Source organism: Zosterops lateralis (genome assembly GCF_965231275.1).
Source record: "Zosterops lateralis genome assembly, chromosome: 24".
NCBI lineage: Eukaryota > Metazoa > Chordata > Aves > Passeriformes > Zosteropidae > Zosterops > Zosterops lateralis.
In genome coordinates, this window is record NC_139784.1 from 4,810,499 (window position 1) to 4,833,289 (window position 22,791).

Below are 22,791 nucleotides of genomic sequence, written 5' to 3' on the forward strand. Positions count from 1 at the left end.
CTCCGCCGTGCCCCAGCCCCCCGCCTTTATAGCAGCTGCCCCAGCCCCCCCAAATCCGGGCCCTTAATCCCCCCTGGATAATCCCCCCTCCCGGGGATTTGCGGCGGCCGCGTGGCTGAGCCGCACGTGGTGCCCGGGGAGCACAGAGGGGCCTTTGTGTGGGACCCGGGGCACTGTGGGGACACGGCGGGACGTGGGGACACTGCCAGGCTTGGGGACACTGTGGGAGATGGGGACACTGCCAGCCGTGTGCCACCAGCACTGGGGGGCTCTGGGGATGGGAAGGAACAAGGCAGGAGCTCTGCAAAAATAACCTTTATTTTCACTGGTATAAAACATGTCCCAGTTCAACTGGCCTCGTGGAGATGTGGGGGACACGGTGATGGGTGCCCCCCTCACCCCCACACCCCGGGATCCTGCTCCTGGGGACCCCAAAACCCCCCTGGTGTGAGGGCAAGGAGTGCCAGGCCCCCGCAGGGAGACCCGGGGCTGGTGCTGCAGGGTGGAGGGGAAAAAGTGCTTGAGTGTGGAGGTCCTGGCGGTGGGCTGTGCCGAGCTGTGCCAAACCATCCTGGTGGTGCTGGGCTGTGCCGAGCTGTGCCATACTGGCAGTGCCAGGCTGTGCCAAACCACCCAACTGTGCCAGACTGTGCCAAACTGTGCCAAACTGTGCTATGCTTGGTGGTGCTGGGCTGTGCCAAACCATCCCACTGGTGCCAGGCTGTGTCAAGCTGTGCCAGTAGTGCCCGGCTGTGCCAACACTGCACTGGTGGTGCTGGGCTGTGCCAAGCCATGCCATATCACCAGGGCCAGGCTGTGCCAAACAATCCCAGTGGTGCCAGGCTGTGCCAAGCCATTCCGTGCCAGTGGTGCTGGGCTGCACCAAGCCGTGCTACATCAGCAGTGAGACTGAGCCAAAGAATGCCAGCAGTGCCAGACTGTGCCGAGCCACGCTGGCAGTGCCAGACTGAGCCAAACCCCACCATGCTGGTGGTGCCAGGCTGTGCCAAAGCCTCCCAGTGGTGCCATGCTGTGGTCAGAGGGCCACGCAGGTGCAGTAGTGCCGCAGCTTGCAGGGCAGGATGCCGCGGTTGATCTGGTGGAACTCCACGAGCTGGATGAGGTCGGCGAAGCGCGTCTGCCCGTCATCCATGGTGAAGTAGAGCTGACCCTCCTCCTCGCTCTGTCGGGGGGCTGCAGGTCAGGAACCTTTTCCCTGACCCCCCCTGGCCCCCCCAGCCCCACGGTGGCACTCACCGGCAGGATGAGGTAGTGTTTGATGCGCTGCAGGTGGCACAGGGACAGCACGAAGCCCTTGGGGTTCCGCTGGCTCTCCCGCACCAGGAAGACCCTGCGAGCCCCAGGGGTGTCACTGCTGGGCCCAGGTCCCCTCTGCCCTCCCGGTGTCACCCGTGGGGTCCCACAAACCCCCTATGAAGACCTGGGAGTAGCTTGGTACCCCCTGGAATCCCTGGCAGTCTCTGTGTCCCCCCAGGAGCCTGTGCATCCCCCCAAACCCTGCAAAATCCTGGGAGTCACAACCCCCCTGGGACCACTCACCCCAACCCCCACACATGTCCTGTATCCCCCCCCCCCAGGATCTGCAAGACCCTCAGGCTCCTGTACCTCCCTGGAGTTCCATTAGGGCTCCATTAGTCCCCCCAGGAGCCCCAGGGACCCCAATCCCCCCACCCCAGGGTCCCGTACCCGTCCACCAAGCCCTGACGGCCGATGAGCTGCTGGGTGTCCTCCCGGGAGATGCGCCCGTGGAACCAGGGCTGGGTGCGGTGGATGGCTGTGGGGAGAGGGGTGTCAGGCCTGGGGGGACCCCTGTTCAGGGCAGGGACCCCCGTTGGGCACTGACCCCACGTCTCACCAGCACTGAGGGGGGAGCTGTGGCAGGCTGTGGGCAGGCTGTACCGGTGCGTCGTCTTCTTCTGGGCACACAAAGGAGGGGGTGTTAGGGTGGGCTCAGGGGGACTCCCCTTTACTCCCCAGCACCCCAACTCACCCTCCAGGCCTGTGCCTCCTCCAGGGCTGCTGTCAGCACCTCATTGGGGTTCTCAATCACCCGGCCCGTGCACCCTGAGAAGTCCATGGCCACCAGGGCATTGTCGGAGACGCTGCGCTGTGGGGGACAGGGGGGTCACCGGAGGGTCCCCACGGGCCAGGGGCTGCGGGGGGCAGGGGACACTCACCAGGGGTGTGGGGCCGATCCAGGGGGGTGGGCTCAGTCGTGCCTGTGCTTGCTGGTAGTTTCGGTAGAGCTGCATCCCGTACTGGGGGAACAGCCCTGTCAGCTGTGGGGTGAGGGGCACCCAGGGACACCCAGGGACCTCCACAGCCACCCAGTGCAGGGGTGGGGACCTCTGCATCCACTCCACATGGGCACAGGGGCACCCACTCGGAAACATTCTCACTGGGATGGGGTCATCCCTCCAGCACCCCTCTAGAACCCCTCCACATTCCCCCCCTTGTATCTCTACAGCATCTTCCCAGTATCCCCCAAGCATCCCTCCATCATCCCTCCAGCTGCCACCCAGCATCACCCCAGTATTCCTCCAGAATTCCACCATTATCCCTCCAAATTCCCTCCTGGGTTCCCCCAGCATCCCTCTGCCATCATCCCAGCGTCCCCCCAGCACGGGGCCGGTAGCACCGGGGCGGGGCCCACCTTGAAGAGGCGGAACGCGGCCATCCAGCAGCTGCGGCTCTGCTCATCCTCGCTGCAGAGCAGCTTCAGGCCCTTCACGCCGCTCCGCACCTTGTGGGGCTGCGGGAGAGGCCGGAGCCGTCACGGGGCAGCCCCCGGGTGGCTCTGAGGGGACAGAGAGCCCTTGGCAGGGGGAGGCGCAGGGAATGACCCCGCCACAGGCAGGGACATCCCCACCTTGATGCAGAAGCCGAACTCGGTGGGCGTCCCGTAGAGCTTCTTGCCCTGAGTCACGTAGTAGATGTTGGACTCGGTGAGGTCAGCGAAGTACTGGAGGTGCCGGGGGTCCTGGGGGTAGGGGGAGTGTCAGGGCTGGCCCTGCTGCACCCCCTGGCCATGTCCCCTCCCCACAGGACCCCCTGCTCTCACCTTGGAGGTTCCCTTGGTGGAGTAGTAGAGCCCCGAGCGGCGCAGGGAGAAGTGGAAACGCTTCCAGACCTTGCGCCCGGCCTCCCGCAGCTGCAGGAAGCCCTGGACCTCAGGGCAGCTCCCAGAGTTGAGGAAGTTCTGGGGGGACACGAGGGCTGAGGGGCACGGTGGGGTCCCCAGGGCACGGCAGAGCCCCCAGGGCACAGCTGGGCACGGTGCCCCATACCTGGATGAGCTCGGAGTGTGCCATGCTCTTGTTGGCCTCCAGGCAGCTGGACACCATCACCTCGGGGAACAGCGACTGCTGGGGGACAGAGGGTCAGCAGAGACCACCCTTGGGGTGCTCAGGGTCCCCACGGGGGGGTTCCAGAGGGTGCCCACCTACCGCGTTGCTCTTGAAGAGCTCGTACTTGGCGAAGTTCTTGCGGAACACGAAGCGGCTGTCGGCACCCGGGGCCCAGGAGCTCTGCACCTCCACCACTGACTCGTGGTCCTCCAGGCAGCGCTCTGGGGGGACAGGGGGTCAGCAGGGTCGGGGCTCCCCAGGGCTGTGCCCCACAGTGTCCCCACGGCCGCTCACCCAGGGCCAGGTGCTGGTGCAGCTCCACCAGGGCCCAGCTGTGGTCGTGCAGGGCCCGTGTCCTGCGCACCAGGGTCTCGCAGAGCTGCCGCGCCGTGGTCCCCGCTGACGCCTCCAGGGAACGGCACGCACCATCCTCACCAAACACCTTCACCACCTGGGAGGTGGGACAGGGGTGTCAGGGCCCCCCCAGCACGAGGGGACCCTGCAGAACCACAGGTGAGACCACCCTCCTCACCTCCTGCTGCCCAAATCTTTTGGGAGGTGGTCCCTGTCCCAGGGATGGGATCCCCCCTTCCCCAGCCCCTTGATTAATATGGGATGTGGTCCCTGTCCCAGGGATGGGATCCCCCTTCCCAGCCACTTGATTCATGTGGGAGGTGGTCCCCATCCCAGGGATGGGATCGCTCCTTCCCAGCCCCTTGATTAATATGGGATGTGGTCCCCATCCCAAGGATGGGATCCCCCCTTCCCAGCCCCTTGACTCATGTGGGAGGTGGTCCCTTCCCCAGGGCTGAGGTCTCCCTTCCCAGCCCCTCAGCCTCTCAGCTCAGGAGGGTGGGACCTCCATAGAGGGCTCCTGTCCAAAGGTTGAGACCCCTTCCCAGACCCTCAACTCACATAGGAGGAGGTTCCTGCCAGAGAGCTGAGGCCCTCCCCTCTCCCCAATGCCCTGACTCCCACTTCCCATGGGAGGTGCCCTCCTTGGGGAGGTCCTGCCCCAAGACCAAGAATCCCCTCCCCAGCAGTGGCAGGGGTGTCCCTGTCCCAGGTCTCAGCCCCCCTTCCCAGCCCCCTGCCCCTGACTCACATGGGAGGTGCCCTCACGGGGGGGTCCCTGTCCCAGGGCCGGGCTGCTCAGGATGGGTGAGTTGGAGGGGCTGCAGAGCTCGGGGAAGGGGTTGGGGATGCTGGGCAGCGACGAGGCTCGTGGCTCCTCCTGTGGCGGCTGTCGGCTGCAGGCACAGGGGGGTGAGTTCTGTGCCCCCTGTGACCCCCCTGAGCACCTCCTGTCCCCCCTCTTAACCTCCCCGACCCCCCTCCCAGGCCTCACACCCACCTGCTGCCGTGGATGAAGAGGGGCTGGGAGCGCTTGACCTCGGGCAGCCCCTCGCCCCCATCCCGCTCACCAGGACCCTCATCCTGCTCGGGGGGCTCCCAGAGGCTGCTCTGCTGAGCCCCCCCCTCCATGGCATTATCTGTGGGGAGAAAGAGGGTTTGGCACCATGTGATGGCCCTCGTTCCCTTGGGGGGGGCGTGGCCACATTTAGGGGGCCATGGCCAGGTGTGGGCAGCCCCTGGACTCCATGTGAGCTCCCACCCCTGGCACCCACCCAGGGGTATTTTCCTGGTGCCCAGACAAGCAGCACCCCAGCCCTGGGGTCTGGCTGAGCCCCAGGTGGCTGCCAAGGGTGTCCCAGTCTCCCCAGTGCTGTGCAGGTGCTGGGGGGTGACACTGATGGTGAGCACAGCCCATTACGAGACCCCCAAGAATCCCCCACATCCCACGCGGGACCCTCACCAGCGGCCCTGCACCAGCACTGAGGGTCTGGGGGCACTGCTTTGGGCTGAGCCGTGCTTAGCCAGGCTGAGCTTTGCCAGGCCGGCGCCGTGGAGAGAAGGAAGCCGAGCGTGGCGGCGGCGGCGGCTCAGCCCAAACACCTCCTCGGGTCCGGCCAAACCAGTTCTGGCGGCCGCTCCCAACTCCACCTCACCGCCCTGGCATCCGGGCCCGGGCGGCCGCGCCGGGAGCCGGGGGCGAGGGAGCCGCCGTGGGAACCGCCGCCAGCCCCCCCCGAGCTGGCACAGCCCCCCGTGTCCCCACCCCGCCCGGTGCCACCGCGCTGGGACACCGGCCGCGCTCCGGTACCGGCCCCGGCCCCGGGCTGACCCGCGGGGACGTGCCGCGGCCCCGCCAGCACGTGGCACACGTAACACACACGTGGCACCCGCGGTGGCACTCGGTGGCCGCGGGCGCTGGACCCGGCTGGCCCCAGGACAGCGTGTAGGGCCACGTTAATCATTCGCCCGCTGCCCGTCCCCGTCCCCACCTCCTGCCACCTCTCGGGGTCCAAGTCCGCGGCTGGGCAGGGCTGATGTCATCCTCATCCCGTCCCTGTCCCTGCCGTGTCACTGTCCCCATCGCAGCATCCCGCCAGGACCCTCTGCTCCATCCCTGCTCCCTGCCCAGGCCGGGTCCCCCCTCCCTGGCCGGACCCCGGGGTGATGTGGGGACACGGGGACAGTCAGGGGTCAGGCAGGGTGATGCTGCAGGTGGGACACGACGGGATGTGACAGACAGGGCCCTGTGACCAGGACACTGCCCTGGCACCGACCCACGGCCCAGCCCCATGGCCTCAGGTCACCCCGGTGTGAGCCTGGCCCGGTGGCCGTGGCAGGGCTCCAGCAGGGTGGGGACACACAGGGTGTCCCGGGGGCGTGGGACAAACAGGGACACAGAGCTTTAAGGGACAGGGGCCATCAGGGTCATGGGGTGGGGGACTGGAGGGGGTCAGGACCACCGGGATGGGCCCCAGGACCACCAGGGCTACAGAGCAGGGGGTCCAGGGCCAGCGGATTGAGGGGATGGGGTCCCAGGGCAACAGGGCTGAGGGACGGGACCCCAGAGCCACCAGGATGAGGGGATGGGATTCCAGGGACAGCAGGGTTAAGGAATGGAATCACAGGGTCACCAGGATAAGGGACAGAGTGCTGGGACCACCGGGATTGAGGAACAGGACCCCAGCTGTGGGTGGGGGTCCCGGTGGGTGCTGAGGCTGGGGGGACAGGGCTCCCCGGGGGCGCAGAGGCAGCAGGGGAGGCACGGCGGGATGGCAGAGGAGGAGGAAGAGCCGGGAGGAAGGCGGGAAGGAGGGAGGGAAGGGGTGCGGGCGCAGCGAGAGCTCCGGGGTCGTTCCCGGCGGGATGGGGCCAACAGCCCGGGATGAGCCGCCACCCCCCGGCCCCAGCAGCCCTCAGCAGCCCCCAGCAGCCCCCAGCAGCCCCCAGCCCGGCCCCGCTCGTACCTGCAGCGCCCGCCGCGTCCCGGCAACCCTCCCGCCGGACCAGGGATTCCTGTTCTCCCCGGCTTTATCTACCTGCGCCAGCACCCGCCCCCGCCTGACATCACAACGCCCCGGGCCTGCTGCCCGGCACCGGCCCCCCACCAGCACCCAGGGGGGCTCCCCCAGCCCCGCGGTGGGGGGTCCAGCCTGGCCCCGGCTCAGCCCCGGGGGGCTGGACCCCCCCAAACCCACCTCCCACGACCCCCCTGGGGTGGTGATGGGGAGTTTCCCACAATGCACTGGGGTGACCCCTGGGGCAGCCGGGCCGGGGGGGGACACAGGGCATTGGTCCCCTGGGATGTTCTGGGGGTGCAGATCCCACAGACCCCCAGCCCGTGCCCTGGGAGTCCCCAGTGCCAAAGTGTGGGGTTTGGGTTGGGGCTCCCCTGGGACCCCCAAAGTGAGGACTGGAAGGGTCCCATGGTGGGAGGGGGATGTCCCCATTGTCCCCTAAGGGACCCCTGCCAGGTGGGACCATGGGTGGGGGGTCATGGGGGTCTCATGCAGCTCAGAGCCCTTCCAGGAAGGTTGGGGGGGTGGTATTTGGGATATGGGAACACAGTGGGATGTGGGGTTCCTTAGGGGCTCTGTGTGTGTCCTGTGGGGTCCCTTGTGGGTGTCTCCACATGGGGTCTGGGAGTCCCCACTGGGGACTTGGGGTGCCACAGGGTCACGGAGTCGTGAGAGGTGTCGCCATGGAGGGGTTCAGGGGTCCCTGCAGGGGATGCTGAGGGTTCCATGGGGTCCTATTGGTCTGTGTGGGGGGGTTCTAGGCCCCATGGGACCCCCACAAGGGTTTTAGGTGCGGGTCCCATGGAGCAGTGGGGGTTCCCATGGGACTGGAGAGCTCCTGTGAGGGTCATTTCAGGTCCCACGGGTTCCGTGTGCGTCCCCCGGAGGTCACCGTGGGTCCCCCGGGGGTGGGTGCAGGTGACACGGGGGTCACTGAGATCATTGTTTGGGTCCCCTGTGGGTCTCGGGGTCACTGCAGGTGACACACGGGTGAGTTTGGGCCCCCCGGGGGGTCACTTTAGATCACTAGATGTGTCCTGGGAGTCACTTTGGGTCACCGGGAATTTCACGGGGGACTCACTGAGGGTCATTTTTGGTCCCCCGGGGGTCACCGGGGTCACGGCGGGTCTCGCGGAGGTCTCGGAGCAGACAAGACGAGCAGCCCGGCGGGGCAGAGCGGCCGGAAGCGGCGCCTCACGTCACCCAACCCGGAAGCGGCGGCGCGGCGGCACCGGGGGCCATGAGCGGCGGGACCGAGAGCGGGAACGGCGACGGGAACGGGGCCGAGAGTGGGGCCGAGCGGCGGGTCCGCATCGTGGTGGAGTACTGGTGAGCCCCGCGGCCGTGGGGAGCCCGGGGGAGGATGAACCGAGGGGACCAGGGGGACACCGGGGCCGGGAACGAGCCGGGATGGGGGGGGTGCTGCCCACAGCGGTACTGGGAGCAGAAACTGGGGGAACTGGGGTGAGGCATGGGGCAGGTTCAGGCACGGAGGGGACTGGGGGGAGAAGGAGGATATAGGGAGGTTGGGGGGCTAAGGAGGGGGCTCTGGGGAGATTGAGGAGGGGGCTGTGGGGAGGTCGAGGAGGGGGCTGTAGGGAGGTTGAGGAGGGGGCTGTGAGGAGGGGGCTCTGGGGAGGCTGAGGAGGGGGCTGAAGGGAGGTCGAGGAGGGGGCTCTGGGGATTTGAGGAGGGGGCTGTAGGGAGGTTGAGGGACGCTGCAGGGTGGGGGAATCGGGGCGCTGAGGGGGGTTATAGGGGAATTCGGGGGAAGGGGTTGTAGGGGATTTGGGGGGCTCTGCAGGGTGGGGGGGTTATGGGGGGTTATTGGGGTATGGGGGGCTGGAGGGGAAGGGGCGTTCAGGGGGTTTTGGGGAGGGCTCCTGAGTGGGGCATTGGGAACGGGGGGTGCGGGAGGCAGCAGAGCTGTTGTGGGGGTACAGGCTGGGGAGGGGAAGGTTTGGGGGGGGTCCCCGTGCCTCGACCCCCCCTCAGCCGGTTCCTCCTCCCCAGCGAGCCCTGCGGCTTCGAGGCCACGTACCAGGAGCTGGCGAGCGCCGTGCGGGACGAGTACCCCGACATCGAGATCGAGTCACGGCTGGGGGGCACCGGTGAGACCCCCCAGCAGCCTCGGGGGTGGGTGGGGACACCCCAGGCCACCCCCACTGCCGTGCTGGGGGTCTGGGGAGGGGCTGGGGTGGGTTAAGCCTGGCAGGAAGCCCAGGGGGGTTTGTTCCCTGTCCCCTGTTTAGGGGCAGAGCTGGGGGTCTGCAGGCGCCCCTGGGGGTGCCCTGAGTGCTCAGCCAGCCCAGTGCTACCATGGCGGGGCTTGGGCTGGGGATGCCATGAGGGGTTTGGGGGGGACACAGCTCAGGGCTGGGCCTTGCAATGTGCCCTCAGGTGCCTTTGAGATCGAGATCAACGGGCAGCTCGTCTTCTCCAAGCTGGAGAATGGGGGATTTCCCTATGAGAAAGACGTGAGTACCCACCCGGGGGTCCCGGGGTCAGCCAGGCTGGGCTGGGGGTGTTTGGTTTGCACTGAGCCACTCCTGTGATGGGGTCTGCCCACGGGGTCCCTGTTTTGTCACCCTCTGGAGTTGTTCCCATTCCTGCCACCCTGCCAGGACTTGCTGTGGGTGCTGGTGGGAGAGAGGGGCAAAAAAAAAAAGGAAAAAAAAAAAGGACAGAGGAAAAAAGGAGGGAAAGGGGGAAGGAAAAAGGGGAAAAGAAGGATAAAGGGAAGGGATATGACATGCTGGTCCTTGGGAGACAGAGCTGGATCTAACAGAGAAGTGTGAATCAAACACAACCAGAGTAGAAAAAACAACCAATGTACAATTATCAAACACACATCTTGGTGCTTCCAAAAATTCCCAGAGCAGCCAGGACTGCTCTCAGAGCTTTGCCGTGGCTGGGATTTGTCCCTGTCACCTCCATGTGTCCCCAGCCCTGGCTGTGACCCCTCCCCTGCTGTGTCTCCTCAGCTGATCGAGGCCATCCGCAGAGCCCGCAATGGGGAGCCCCTGGAGAAAATCACCAACAGCCGCCCCCCCTGCGTCATCCTGTAGCCCCCCGGGGACAACGGGGTCCCATCGCTGCCTTCCTTAAATCCCTGCACGACTGGGGGGCACCAGGGACATCGGGGGAGCTCAGGAGCCTCCTGGGGACCCCCAGGGCAGAGCTGTGGCACTGGGGATCGTTCTGTCCCCTGCCCAAACTGCTGTGGGGTGTAGCCGTGGCCTGGGGGGGGGGTCTCCCACCTGCCTTTGCCTTCCCCCCTCATTAGCTGCACCTCCCTGGGGGGGCACAGGGGGGTCCCCAGACAGGGGGTCCCCACAACCCCCCCATTTCTCTGTGCTGGCCTCTCCCCTCCCTCACCCCCTGGGAATCTGGGGGTCTCCCATGAATGGGGAGCCAGGCCAGGTGTTGGAACAGCTCCCAGCAGGTTCATTCCAAGGGGAATCCACTGGCTGTAACTCCCCCAGGATTTGTTAATGATTAAAGTCCCTCTGTCACTGTTTAATCCGGGGCAGGGGCCGGCCATGGGAACCCCGGCCCGGCCCCACGGCCACAGGTGTGTTCACATCCCCCCCCTCCCCATTCCCAGGCTCCCAGCTCCTGATTCCTGCCTGGAATGACCCTGCCCTTGGCCTCGGGGCGGGGGGGCCCCCCCTATTTATTCTATACTGTGTATAAAGCAAACGGCCTGGGCGGAATAAAGGATGGAGAATGTGGCTCCTCTGGTGTCCCTCGGGAATGGGGGGTGGGACACGGTCCTGGATCCTGCCTGGGAGCAGGAATTTTATCCTTCAGGCAAGTGGTGGGGGGTGATGGAGGGGCGGGGAAGGGGAAAGAGGGAGGAGTGGGAGAAGGAAAAGGAGAAAATGAAGGGAAGGGGGAAGAAGAAAGAAGTGGAAAAGGGAAGACAAAAGGGGAAAAGGGGACAGAGAAGGGGAAAAGGGATCAGAAAAAAGGAATGGAGAGGAGGGAAAAGGGGAAAGGAAATGAGGAAGGAAAAAAGGAAAAAAGAAGGGGAAAGGGAAAAAGGATAAAAGGAGGGAAAAGGGGAAAGGAAAAGAGGGGAAAAAGGGGAAAGGAAAAAGTGGGAAAAAGGAGATAAAAGGGGAAAAGAAAAAGGGAAAAAAAGGGGAAAGGGAGGGGAAAAGGGAAGAAAAAAGGAGGGGGAAAAGGGAAGGGATATGAATGACATGCTAGTCCTTGGGAGACAGAGCTGGATCCGACGCAGGAGGGGGAACCAAACAGACCACCAGAGTAGAAAAAACAACCAATGTACAATTATCAAATATACATCCCGGTGCGTCCAAAAAAATCCCAGAGCAGCCAGTACTGCTCTCAGTCCAGCTGCCCTCAGTGCAAGTCCACGTGTCCCAGGCACTGGGACAGCCCTGGAGTAGTGGGGATAGCAGAGGGTCTGTCCTTCTCCGAGCCATGCTGGGTCCAAGCTCCCTGGGCACTGCCAGTGCCACCGAGGGTGACCCCTCTGTCCCCACTCTTTGCTGCCGTGCTGTCCCACAGCGTCCTGGGCTCTCCCAGCCCTCCGTGGCCGGTGCCACCCCTGGGCAGAGGGGTGGACCCCCAGCCCCACAGCCGTGGCTTGTCCCTCCCTGAGCTGCCTTGGTGAAGTTGGGGGGGGGGCTCTCCTACACGGCCGTGGCGTCGGGGCCGGCCAGGCCGAGGTACTCGGGGTTCTCGGCCGTGGGCGTCGTGCCAGGGCCGCCCTCGGGGCCCCCGCCCTTGGCAGGGTCCTGGTTCCAGTAGTAGGGGTTGTCGAAGGCCTGGCTGAAGGGGCCAGGGACAGGGGAGCCGTGGGGTGCCAGGTACTCGGGGTTCTCCACGGCGTGGCCGAAGGGCCCTGGGAAGGAGTTCTTGGGGTCCTTGATGAGCCCATTCTTCCCCTGGTGCCCCTTGGGCTTGTCCGGCGGGGATGGGGGGGCACGAGGCAGATGTTCCCCGGCCTGGTTCACGTACTCTGCAGGGCGAGTGACATGTTAGAGAACCCCCAGGGGTTGTGGGACAGACAGACACTCCCCCCCACCTCCCCAAGAGTCTGTCTGTGCCCTCCCTACCTGGCATGGTGCTGTGGGGGGCTGGGACAGTGAAGCCCTCAGGATCCTCTCCGTCCTTGGCCACCAGCCCAGTGGGATCCTCGCTGTACCGGGGCAGGGTTCCAGGCTCCCGCCCCGGGGGGCTCTGCAGGGCCACCTTGTCCCCATCCAGCACCTCAGGGACAGGGCCCTCTGGCCCCTCCGCCAGGCCCTGGGCAGGGAAGGGGAAGGAGGCCAAGCCCTCGCCCTCTTCCACCTTGGCTGGAGACTCTGCCGTGCTCTGGGTGTGGGAAAGAACATGGGATCAGGCACTTGAGCCCACCCCAGGAACCATCCCATCCCATCTCTTTGCCCCTCACAGACATGGCACAGGTCACCTCCATGCCTGTGCCAGGACTGGGAGCCCCCTCCCAGCGCTCCCCACGTACCCGCATGGAGGACATGCGGCTGCGGTAGGTGGTGGAGGTGTCGGTGCTGAAGAAGCCGTGGTGAGGCACCAGGTACTCCTCGGCATCCACCAGGTCATCCATGTCCTCCTCATCCAGCAGTGCCCGGTAGAAGGTGCTGTCCATGGAGCCAGGCGGCCCCACCAGGTCATTCTGGGGGGGGTCAGACTGGTCAGTGCTCACCCCAGGGCACTGGTGAGGGGACAGGACCCCCGGGGACCTGCATACCTGGATGACCACGAAGCGCTGGGGGTCACGGGCCATGCGGGAGAACTCGGTGACCAGCTCCCGGAACTTGGGCCGGCACTCAGAGTCAATCATCCAGCCTGGAGCAGAGCCGGGTGCCATCAGGGCCAGGAGCAGGGTGACACCATGCCCTGTCCCCTCCCTGTCCCCATGTGCCCTCCCCGTACATTTCACCATGATCATGTAGACGTCGATGGTGCAGATGGGCGGCTGTGGCAGCCGCTCACCCTTCTCCAGCAGGTCCGGGATCTCCCGGGCAGGGATCCCATCGTATGGCTTTGCCCCAAACGTCATCAGCTCCCACACAGTGACACCTGGAGGGGACAGGTGTGGGGGTGAGCAGTGCATTGGGACCCCCCAAGCCCCCCAGGGTGAGGACACTGTGACACACCATAACTCCAGACATCGCTCTGGTGCGTGAAGCGCCGGCGGAGGATGGACTCCAGCGCCATCCACTTGATGGGGACCTGGGACAGGGCAGATGGAGAGGTGAGCAGGACCAAGGGGTGGCTGTCACCAAGGAGAACATTGCTGTCCCCGAGTCCCCAAGCCCTACCTTGCCACCATCAGCATGGTACTCTGTCTCATCGATGTCGAGCAGCCGGGCCAGCCCGAAGTCAGTGATCTTGACGTGGTTGGGGCTCTTGACGAGGACATTGCGAGCGGCCAAGTCCCGGTGCACCAGTCTCACTTCCTCCAGGTAACTCATCCCCTGAAGGTGGCACATGTCCAGTTGTCCCTGGTCTCCCCCAGGACCCCCCAGAGCTGCCCAGGTCCCCTGTCTTACCTTGGCAATCTGCACACACCAGTTGAGCAGGTCCTGGGAGCCGATGTGGTCCTTGTTCTCCCGCACGTAGTCCAGGAGGCATCCATAGGGCATCAGCTGCGTCACCAGCTGCACCGTGGAGGTCAGGCAGATGCCCAGCAGTCGGGACACGTAGGGGCTGCCCACCCCTGCCATCACATAGGCCTCCTGTGGGCAGGAGGAGGGTCAGGGTGGAGGTCAAAGTGGGCAGGAGCCGCTGCCAGCCCCATTCCCCGCCTGTGCTGTGGCCACACTCACATCCAGGATCTCCTTGTTGGCTTTGGGTGACGTGTTCTCCCGCAAGACTTTGATGGCCACCGGGATCTTCACACTCTCCCCATCGGGGATCCAGATGCCCTGAGGGGGGACAAGCAGGTGAGGGGGTGCAGAGCAGGGAGGGTCACATCCCTCTGTGCTGTCCCCACTCCTCACCTTATAGACAGTACCAAAAGCACCAGAACCCAAAACTTTCACTTTCTTGAGTTCCGTCTCCTTGAGGATCCTCATCTGGGCTTGGTTGGGGAGTGCCCCGCTGGGTGTCAGTGGCTCCACCAGCTGTGGGGCATGGAGAGGTGAGGGGGGCCAGGCTCCTGACCCCTCCCAGGCACTGAGGGTCCATTCCTGTCCCCCGGGAGATCCCCACCTCGGTCTCCTGCAGCAGCCGCCGCATGGTGTGCTTGCGCTCCTGCTGCCGCCGGCGCTTGACACAGATGACGGTGATGAGGAGCAGGACGATGACCAGCAGAGCCCCCACCACACCAGCGATGATGGACGTCACCTGGCTGCATGGCAAGAGGCCATCAGTGTGGGGGACAGGACCCCCAGCACCCAGAGTGGCGGTGGCACAACACAGCCACACTCCTACCTTGGCTTCTGGTCCACCGGACATCCATCCTCATCCCGGATCGTGCACCTAGGGACACGGGGTGTGGCCTGCTGTCAGCAGCCCCCTGCAGCTGCCAGCACCCCCTGGCCACCCCCTTTTCAGCTAGGGACCCCTAACTCACGAGTGGGTGCAGTTGGTGGGGCAGAGCTGGCACACCCCGAATTCATCGGGGTATTTCCAGACAGGCACGAAGGAGGCGTCGGCCTTGACGCCGCTGGGACAGCGCCGCACACACTGCTGGGCGTCCTTGTAGTGGGCACAGGCCACACACTGGTCTGCATCCTGCAGGAATCAGCATGGGTTGAGGGACCCAGGTGTCTGGGGGCACCCCCTACCCCACCCAGTGTGTGTTCCTGTCCTCACCGATCCAAAGCAGGTCTCGGTGCCGTTCTGGGGCTGGCACTCGGGGTGGCACGGCAGGCACCGCGTCCCATTGGCGTGTTCCCGGATGGCTCTGCAGGGCAAAGGGGCAGGGATGGGGTCCCGGTCTTACCCTGCAGTGTGTGTGGGAACTCCATTTGTCACTCCCCAGGGTCTGCACTCACCCATCCAGGAGATTGCAGGAGGCCACGCACTCCTGGCCACGCAGGAACCGCTCGCAGGCCACACACTGGGTCGGGCCGGGGCCCCAGCAGTGCCCCTGGGCACAGAGGTGGAAGCAAACCAGCCCCTCGCTCTCTGCAGGAGGGGCACCGTCAGCGCCAGGGGGTTTGTCAGCAATAGCGGGGGGGGGTCCACCAACTCCACCCACCCCTATGAGTCTCCACTTACCGCACTGCTCGGGGGGCTTGTTGTGGGTCTGGAAGAGGCGCTGGCGAGGGTTGCGGAAGATGCTCTGCCAGGGCACCTTCTGGAGGAAGCAGAGCTGGGGGTTGTGGTGCACGAGCACCATCCCACTGCTGATCTCCCGCAGGGCCCGGAGCCCCAGCGCCTGCACCGCCAGGTCCTGCAGTGTCAGCGAGTAGGCGCCACTGCCGAGACACCCACAGGTGAGACACGCGTGTCCCTGTGTCCCCTCACATCCTTCATGTCCTTCCCGTGTCCCCCTGCACCCCATGGGGGCCCCTTCATGTCCCTGTGTCCCCCTGCATCCCATTTCCCACCCATGTCTCCCCTGCAACCCCTGCATCCTGTTTCCCACCCACTTCTCCCCTGCAACCTCTGCATCCCACCCATATCCCCTTGTGTTCTGTCATCCTCCATGTCTCCCCCCATGTCCCCATGTCTCCCTGTGTGTTCCCACAACCCCCTGCACCCCCGTGTTCCCCCATGTCCACCAGCATCTCCTCATGTCCCCTCTCCATCCCATCTTCCTGTGTCACCCCATGTCCCTGTGTCCCTCCACACATCCCTGTGTACCTCCATGTGTCCCCCTGCATCCCTCCACGTCCCCCTGTGCCCCTGTGTCCCCCCACATCCCCATCCCTGCTCACTTGTGCAGCACCCGGCCCCGGATCACCCGCAGGTTTTGGAAGACTCCCAGATCCTTCATATCAGGCGGCCAGGCCGCGATGTAGAGAAAGCCTGGGGGGAGCTGAGTGTCACCACCTCATGTCCCCCCCAAACCCGGAGCCTTCAATGCTCCCCAGCTCCCCCAGCTCTCACCTGTCAGCTCCTCCAGGCTCTCGAAGATCCGCAGCAGTTTCGGGTCCAGGGGTGGAGTGTTGGTGCTGGGGTCCCTGCCAGGGATGGGAGAGAGGTTGGGGGGGGGTCCCACTGGGGGTCCCAGTGGGCTCAGGGAGGGGAATCAGGCACTCACCCAGCAAAGGTCTCAGGCAGGAAGGCCAGGCTCCCAAAAATCTTGGTGCAGCCGGAGAAGTGCTGGATGTTGGAGGCATTTACAGCACGGACGCCCTTCAGGAAATCTACTCCCAGCCCGTAGCACACTGTGAGGGGGCACAAAAGGGCTGGGGAGCTCAGCCAGGACCCCTGAGCCCCAAAAACACTGCCCCACCAGCCATGGAGGTACCCACACAGTGCATAGCAGCACCCCCACACAGCCTTGGAGACCCCAGAGCTGCACTGGGGACTGATCACCCACATCCCTGGGGCCCCCAGAGCCCCCCAAGACTTGGGAATGCTGCTTATCCACACCCTTGGGGTTCCCAGAGTAACCCCAGCCCCCAGGGGACTGCTCACCCACATCCCTGGGGTCCCCAGAGCCACTCCAGGGAGCTGCTCCCCTGCACCCCTGGTGTCCCCAGAGCCATCCAGATACTGGGGGGCTGCTCACCTGGGAACCTCTAGAGCCCCCCAGGACATTGAGGAGCTGCTCAACCACAATCCTACAGTCTCCAGAGCCCCCTTTTCCAGCCCCTGGGGGCTGCTCACCCACATTCCCGGGTTACCCAGAGCTCCCCCAGACCCCAGGGGGGTTTCTCACCCTCTGGGCAGGGTTTGCTGCACTTCTCACACTTCTGGATGTTGTTTACCGTGACCTCCTGGCTGTTCTGGGGGCACACGAGTGTGCAGGAGCCCACCTCTGTGGCAAGGTAGTTGTCTGGAGGGGGGCAGGAGGGGAGGTCAGGGCCACACTGGCTGCCCCTGCACCCCCCCAGGGTGTCACTCACAGGGACACTGGCTGACACAGCTGGCACCAAAGGTGTAACGCCCATCGGGGTTGGGCATCGACTCGAAAGTGTCCGAGTTGTAGACGACGAGTGGGGGACAGTGCAGCTCACAGATCCCGCTCCGGTTGAAGTTCAGGCATGCCTGGGGAGGGGACACAGCTGTGTGAGACCCCTGCCCCCCCCAGGACCCCCTGTGCCCCCAGTCCCATCCTCACCAGGCAGTCGGAGTGCTTGGGGCCGGTGCAGCCGGCGGCGCACTGCTCATGGCAACAGTCCGTGGGTTTCGTGCCCTTGCAGCGTGGGCAGCCGTGGCAGATGCTGTTGGTCACTGTGGGGGCACAGAGGGACACGCTGGGGATGGGGACCCCCATAGATCCCCCTCACTCCAGGCAATGGGGGAGTCCCCAGGATGAGGGGCTGGAGGGTAAGTGTAAAAGAGTAAAAATCTGGGTGGTGGGAATTCAGGTGCCACGTGGGGGCAGTGGGACAGGAAGCTGGGGTGTCAGTAGGGGTTCCCAGGGCTGGGATTTGGGGTGTAAGCAGAGGTGCTCAGGAGAGGGATTTGGGATATAAGGGGAGGCTCCCAGAGCAGGGATTTTAGGGGATCTCTAGGGCCAGGATTTGAGTGCCGTGTAGGGCTCATCAGAACAAAGATTTGGGGGCTAAACAGAAGGTCAGGGTGCTTCTGGGGGAAAGATTGAGGTGGCAAATAGGGGTTGGTGGGACAGAGATTTGGGGTAGCAAATGGAAGGTCCAGAGGGTCTCTGGGAACAAGACTTAGGTGGAAAGTAGGGCTCGGTGGAGCAGCAATTTGGGAGTGCAAGTAGAAGGTCCAGGGAGTCTCTGGGACAGAGATTTGGGTGCCAAGTGGGATCAGTGGAGCAGAGGCATACGGAGGGAAGGAAAGGGGTTCCTAGGGGCTTTGGGGGTCCCTGGGGGTGGTCAGAGTCTCTGTGGGCCCCACACTCACATGTCTGGCAGTCCTGTTTGCTCTCACCCCAGCAGTGCCCCTCAGCACAGAGTGCCCTGCAGTCAGGACCTGTGCAGGGGGGAAGTGTGAGCAGGGGGTGCCAGGGGGGCTGGAATGGAACCCCCAGACCCCTCCCTGGCACCACAAACCCCCCAGGGCACTCACAGCTGCGGGTACGGGTGGCCTCCACCTGGATCTCACTGCGGAACTCGTTGTGCCGGTGGAGGATGTCGCTCCAGAGGATGGTCTCCTGGAAGCAGAGCTCGGGATTCCTCTCGATGAGCACCCCTCCCTTCAGGATCTCTGTGGGGGGACAGGTAGGGGGGGTCAGCATGGGGACAGGGGGGTCCTGCAGCCCTGTGGGGACTCCCAGTCCTTGGTAGGGACCTCCCAATCCTGGGTGGGGACCCACCCTGGGGACACCCAGACCTGGACAGGGACCCACCACCCACCCCAGACCACAGCTGGCATCTCCCAACTGCAGGAGCACTGACCCACATCCCCGAGCACCCCGTGCCAGCTCCAGGCAGGGGTTCCCCACCTGTGAGGTGCCTCATGCCGAGCTGGCGCAGCCCCGGTGCCCCGGTGGGGCCGGCGTTGCCCACCACGGCCAGGGCGTAGCGGTCCTGGAAGAGCTGCGTGCCGCGGATGATGCGCAGGCTCTGCAGCTCCAGCCCGCTCACTTGGTTCTCCGCGATCAGCACGTACCCCTGCACCTCCTTGATGTCCTGGGATGGGGGGACACGGGTGAGGGGCCGACCGGACCCCTGTCCTTCCCCCCCTCCCCTCGGGGCGTTTTCCCGCTGCGCACCTTGAGGAAGGCGGTGTCGGCGTCGGCGGGCAGGTAGGTGAGTTCCAGGTTGCCCTGGACCACCTGGCAGCCCTGGTAGAGGTGCCGCAGGGTCTCGTAGTGGCTCTCGGGGCTGGAGGGACGCAGCAGCTTCATGTCGGTGCCGGTGCAGACTGTGGGGACAGCGGGGGCTCAGCGGGTTCCCGACCCCTCCTCTCCCCCGGGGGACATCGAGCTCCGGCCCCCGCAGGAAACGCCGCGGATGCGGCGGCCGCCGTTATCTCCGGGGCTGCTCCCAACAGCTTCCGATGGGTTTCCTGGATCGTGGCTCCCCCGGCTCCCACCCCGGCACGCGGCAAAGCTGCTCCCGCTCTGGCTCCGGGCCCCGCTCGAGGGACAACAGGGACCGGTGTCGCCCCGTGCCCGCGGCGGGGGCCGGGAACTGCCGGGGGCTGGGCTGGGACCCCCAGAGCCGCGGGGCCGGAGCGGGGGCCCCGGGCAGGAATGCGCTGCCCACGCCGCCGGGGCGGCCGCGCCGAGACAAGACCCGATTGTTGAGCGGCGACGGCTGCGGGGCCCGGCCGGCCCCATGGTGGGGGGCTGCTGGCCGGGAGAGCATCCCCGCGGCACCAGGCGGGGCGGGGGGCGAGAGAGCCCGCCCTGGGTGCCAGGCCCCGGGCGGGTGAGTCACGGCGCGGGTGGCACAGGGCCCCGGCCGCCCGCTCCCGGCTGGAACCGCCTTTTCAGGTCGGGCGTGTTTGGGGAGCAGCGGTGACGCAGGGCTGGGCCCAGCCCCGCCGCGCCCGCGGCCCCCGGCGCCCCAACACCTTCCCGGGGGACCCCCCCACGCCAGACCCCAGCCCCGCTCCGACACCCAGCCCGGCGCTGACCCCGCTGCCACCACCACAGTGTCACTCCTAGAGCCACCAGCCCCGAGGCACCGGCAGCACGGGGCAGGGGGCACACGGGAGTCAGCCGGGGGTTCGCTGTGCCGGTCCCCGGCTGCTCCGCGGCTGAGTGACAGCCCCCGGTGCTGGGCAGCTGCGGGCGCGGCCCCGTGTCCAGGAGACCCGGCTGGCACTCGCCTCCCCCGCCTGCTCCGAGGCCTCTGAGCCGGGGAAAACATGGCCAGGAAGGAGGAAGCCCCCTGAATGTGGAGTTCGGCTCTCTCCCACCCGGCCGGCTCTGCGCCAGGGGGGATCCCGGAAGGGAACGTGCCGCTGTGTTGGGCGGCCAAAGCTCAAGGTCTCTGCCCACACCTGCTGTGGCACAGGCACGGGGTGCTGGGGCTTCCCCGGGGGCAAAGGGCAGGTGGGACAGGCGAGAGGCAGCGCCAGATCCCGGTGGGATCCTGGCTCCGTGCCCCAGGCGCTTGTCTGCTCGCCCAGGTCCCTGTCTGGGCTCTGGGAAGGGCAGTGACCGGTCCCTCCTGCCTGGCTCGCTCCAGCGGGCGGTGCCACCATGGAACACCCGCGGGTGTCCGGCAAAGCCCGTCGGCCACGTGCCCGCGGGGCTGCCCCAGCTGGGGCTGCCGGACACCGATCCGGCCCCGGGGACGGGGACACGCCGGGTGTCCCTAACCGGGAGCTCACCCCGCACAGACCCTCCAAGCAGAGTGAGCCGTGGGGTGCCAGGAGCGGAGGCCGCCCCGTGCTGTCCTCACGTCCCTGTCCCACCACCCCACACCGGCTCAGTCCAACTTTCCAAACACCCGGTGTTTGGAGCTACCCCCCAACAGGAAGGCAGCAAGATCCAACTTTTGGGGCTGCTGATGCCAACTTTGGGGCCGCCAGCCCCGTCCCCTGCTGGCCCCGCTCCTGCCGGCCCTGCCGCGGTGCCTGGCCGAGGCCCGGGGGCTGTCGGGCCGGGCTCCCCGCTCCCCCCGGGGCTGGGCTGGGTGCGGCACGTCGAGAATGTGGATGGGAGCGACGGGGACGCACCCACCCGCCCACCCAGCCGCTCCGTGCGGCACCGCGCCCGCCCCGCACCCCGGAGCCTCCCGATGTCCACGGGAAGGGAACCCCCACAAGCTGAGCCCCCCGTCCCCGCTTCTCCCGGCGGTACGGGAGCCCCGGGACCGGCTGCAGCGGAGGGGTTCCCGCTCCGGGCTGCACCGGAGCACAAATTCCTAAATTCCTCCCGAGAACGCGGCACCGGGGGTCGTCCCGGCCAGGGGGGCCGGGGAGCAGCGGGCAGGGCCTGTCCCGCGGCTCCAGCGCCTCCCAGTACACACCAGTTCGGCCCCCGGTCCCGGCGCGGGGACACCGGGGTCGCGCTGCCCGCGGCGGGGAGAACCAAGGGCACCGAGGGGGCAGCGGGGGGACTGGGGAAGGACCGGGGGGGGCGGTCCCGTCACTTCCAACCGTGCACCCCCGGGCACACCGGACCCCACGACCCAGAGCTGCCCGGTCCCGCCCCCGGTTCTCGTTCCCAACTCGGGGACCCCTCGGTCCCCTCTCGCTGCCCCCTCGGCTCCCCCACAGCACCCCCTCGGTCCCCTCCCGGTTTTCCACTCGGTCCCACCCCCGCTGTCCCCCCGGTGCCCTCTCGGTCACGCCCCCCGTGTCCCCCCCTCCCTTTCCCGGTTCTCCCTCTCGGTGCCCCCCCGCTCCCGGTCGGTCCCGTGCAAAACTTTGGGCGAAGTGGCGGCGCGGGGGACGCTCCCCTGGCCCGGGGTCCCCCCGATTCCCGGTGTCCCCGGTGCCCCCCGGAGCCGCCCCGTGGGACCCACCTTCGGCGGCGGCGGGGGGGCAGAGGGCGGCCAGCAGCAGCAGCAGCAGCAGCAGCAGCAGCCCGGCGCCGAGGCAGCCCCCGGCCGCGATCATGGTGCTCAGCGCGGGCCGCGGCCCATGGCCCCGCCGCCGCTCCGGGAAAGTTTGCGGAGCCGGAGCCGCCGCCTCCCGCCGCTCCCGGGCTCCGCCTCGCGATCCCGATCCCGGTCCCGGCCTCGGGCGAGGGCGCGCCGCGCGCTCCCGCCGCCCCCGCGCGCTCCCGCCGGCCCGGAGCAGGACAGACCCCCCGTCCAGCCTCCCGCAGCACCGGGCACGTCCCGCCCCGGACTCTCCTTCCCTCCTCCCGTTCTCCGCAGCGCTGGGAATCACCGCCGGCCATCCCCCGGGAGCGCCGGGGACCCCTCGCTCTCCCTCCCCATCCCCCGGGTGTCCCCCGCCCCAGACCCCCTTTCACTGCCCGGAGCACTGGGGACCCCCTGGCTCCGATCCCGCTTCCCACCCCCTCGGAGCAGCAGGAACCCTCACCCCGGACCCCTCCGCTCCAATCCGTCCCCCCACAACAGCTCGGGCTGGGGACTGCCCATCCCAGAGCGCCCGTTCCCATTCCCTGGGGAGCAGCCCGGACTCCCCAGCCCCGGGGATCTCCTGTCCTGGGGTCCTGCTGCCATCCCGGGGGCGGGGGTCGCCTGAATTGGAGGGGGAGGACACGCCCTCCATCCCTGTCCCCTCATCTGCCTCGCTGGGGCTGTGACTGTCACCCATGGAGGGGAAGGGGGACAGAAATACCGCTCATGGGTCTGGGGGGACAGTCCCAGGGGTGGGGGGACAGACCTGGCACCCAGGAGTGGTGCAGGGGTTGGGGGCTGTGCTGGGTGACAGGGACAGTCCTGGGTGACAGGGACAGTCCAGCAGCACCTAACGGGTCCCCGAGGAGGTGACCAAGAGCTGGCACCTGTCCCCCACCTGTTCCACCTTCACCCACTGCCCCAGGCACACAGAGGGAATTGGAGCGCGGGGTCCTCCCCAGGGGGGGCTCCCAGAGGTGGGGACCCCACCCGCACCCCCGGCCGGGCAGAGCCAGGCACCGCACCGGGAGCAGCCGGGATGGGGGGCCAGGAGTGACCCCCGCACGGGGCAGGTTCTGCCCCCCATGGACCCTTAGTCACCCCAGCCTGGGCTTCCACATGCACCACCGAGGCTGCCACGAGGGAGAAGCCCCAGAGAGGGGGCTCTGGGTGTTGGGGTCCCGCCTTCCATGGGGGCAGGAATGGGGGTCCAGCACGTCACTGTCACTTCAGGCCAGGACGCCACCGGGACCTCATCCCACGGCCGCTGCCGGGGGTCCCGCATGGCCGGGACCCCTCAGTTCCTCAGGCTGCCCTACCCTGAACTGGCCTCGAGCCCCGCAGGACACCGGAGGGTCCCCGCAGGACACCGGAGGGTCCCCGCAGGACACCGGAGGGTCACCGCAGTGCCCCGGGACCTCCGGGCCCCATGGGGGGATATATCCCATGAGCCTCTGCAGAGTAACTGAGGGGGGA

The 22,791-nt window shown here is 66.7% G+C and overlaps 3 protein-coding genes across 4 annotated transcripts; 1 reads left to right on the forward strand and 2 right to left on the reverse strand.

Moving 5' to 3' along the window:
* Positions 1-309: 309 nt before the first annotated feature.
* On the reverse strand, positions 310-6,780 carry GRB7 (growth factor receptor bound protein 7). 2 transcript variants are annotated; one of them, XM_083877681.1, is made up of 15 exons: positions 6,689-6,780; positions 4,723-4,861; positions 4,474-4,618; positions 3,663-3,819; positions 3,468-3,589; positions 3,309-3,383; positions 3,083-3,220; positions 2,891-3,001; positions 2,675-2,773; positions 2,199-2,279; positions 2,012-2,128; positions 1,877-1,937; positions 1,708-1,795; positions 1,258-1,351; positions 310-1,183 (listed from the first exon to the last, which is right to left on the reverse strand). In XM_083877681.1, the coding sequence occupies exons 2-15, from the start codon at positions 4,851-4,853 to the stop codon at positions 1,037-1,039; spliced, it is 1,566 nt and encodes a 521-aa protein (XP_083733807.1). In that variant the 5' UTR covers positions 4,854-4,861; positions 6,689-6,780; the 3' UTR covers positions 310-1,036. The 2 variants fall into 2 exon arrangements, with proteins under 2 accessions (XP_083733807.1, XP_083733806.1); XM_083877680.1 differs by having other exon boundaries at positions 3,309-3,386.
* Positions 6,781-7,934: 1,154 nt separating this feature from the next.
* On the forward strand, positions 7,935-10,473 carry MIEN1 (migration and invasion enhancer 1). The gene is made up of 4 exons (XM_083877537.1): positions 7,935-8,068; positions 8,753-8,850; positions 9,140-9,216; positions 9,724-10,473. The coding sequence occupies exons 1-4, from the start codon at positions 7,980-7,982 to the stop codon at positions 9,805-9,807; spliced, it is 348 nt and encodes a 115-aa protein (XP_083733663.1). The 5' UTR covers positions 7,935-7,979; the 3' UTR covers positions 9,808-10,473.
* A 49-nt stretch (positions 10,474-10,522) lies between these two features.
* On the reverse strand, positions 10,523-22,703 carry ERBB2 (erb-b2 receptor tyrosine kinase 2). The gene is made up of 27 exons (XM_083877536.1): positions 22,635-22,703; positions 18,540-18,691; positions 18,270-18,456; positions 17,894-18,031; positions 17,729-17,797; positions 16,974-17,086; positions 16,759-16,900; positions 16,572-16,688; positions 15,948-16,074; positions 15,794-15,867; positions 15,622-15,712; positions 14,960-15,159; positions 14,734-14,866; positions 14,552-14,642; positions 14,310-14,470; positions 14,168-14,215; positions 13,946-14,084; positions 13,735-13,857; positions 13,561-13,659; positions 13,285-13,470; positions 13,054-13,209; positions 12,889-12,964; positions 12,665-12,811; positions 12,480-12,577; positions 12,234-12,404; positions 11,827-12,085; positions 10,523-11,729 (listed from the first exon to the last, which is right to left on the reverse strand). Exons 2-27 carry the CDS (start codon positions 18,672-18,674, stop codon positions 11,401-11,403), a joined length of 3,609 nt encoding a protein of 1,202 aa, XP_083733662.1. The 5' UTR covers positions 18,675-18,691; positions 22,635-22,703; the 3' UTR covers positions 10,523-11,400.
* Positions 22,704-22,791: the final 88 nt, after the last annotated feature.

Bases quoted from the DNA above. Each gene is read 5' to 3' on its own strand.
- ERBB2 (XM_083877536.1), bottom strand. From the start codon at position 18,674: ATGAAGCTGCTGCGTCCCTCCAGCCCCGAGAGCCACTACGAGACCCTG. The intron at 16,075-16,571 runs GTGAGAAACCCC...GCCCCCTCACAG, and splicing joins CAGCAAACCCTGCCCAGAGG to TGTGCTACGGGCTGGGAGTA. The intron at 13,858-13,945 runs GTGGGGATCTCC...CATGCCCCACAG, and splicing joins GGCTGCTGCAGGAGACCGAG to CTGGTGGAGCCACTGACACC.
- GRB7 (XM_083877680.1), bottom strand. From the start codon at position 4,853: ATGGAGGGGGGGGCTCAGCAGAGCAGCCTCTGGGAGCCCCCCGAGCAG. The intron at 4,619-4,722 runs GTGGGTGTGAGG...CTGTGCCTGCAG, and splicing joins CTCTTCATCCACGGCAGCAG to CCGACAGCCGCCACAGGAGG. The intron at 3,590-3,662 runs GTGAGCGGCCGT...CTGTCCCCCCAG, and splicing joins GCACCAGCACCTGGCCCTGG to AGCGCTGCCTGGAGGACCAC.
- MIEN1 (XM_083877537.1), top strand. From the start codon at position 7,980: ATGAGCGGCGGGACCGAGAGCGGGAACGGCGACGGGAACGGGGCCGAG. The intron at 8,069-8,752 runs GTGAGCCCCGCG...CCTCCTCCCCAG, and splicing joins CGCATCGTGGTGGAGTACTG to CGAGCCCTGCGGCTTCGAGG. The intron at 8,851-9,139 runs GTGAGACCCCCC...ATGTGCCCTCAG, and splicing joins GTCACGGCTGGGGGGCACCG to GTGCCTTTGAGATCGAGATC.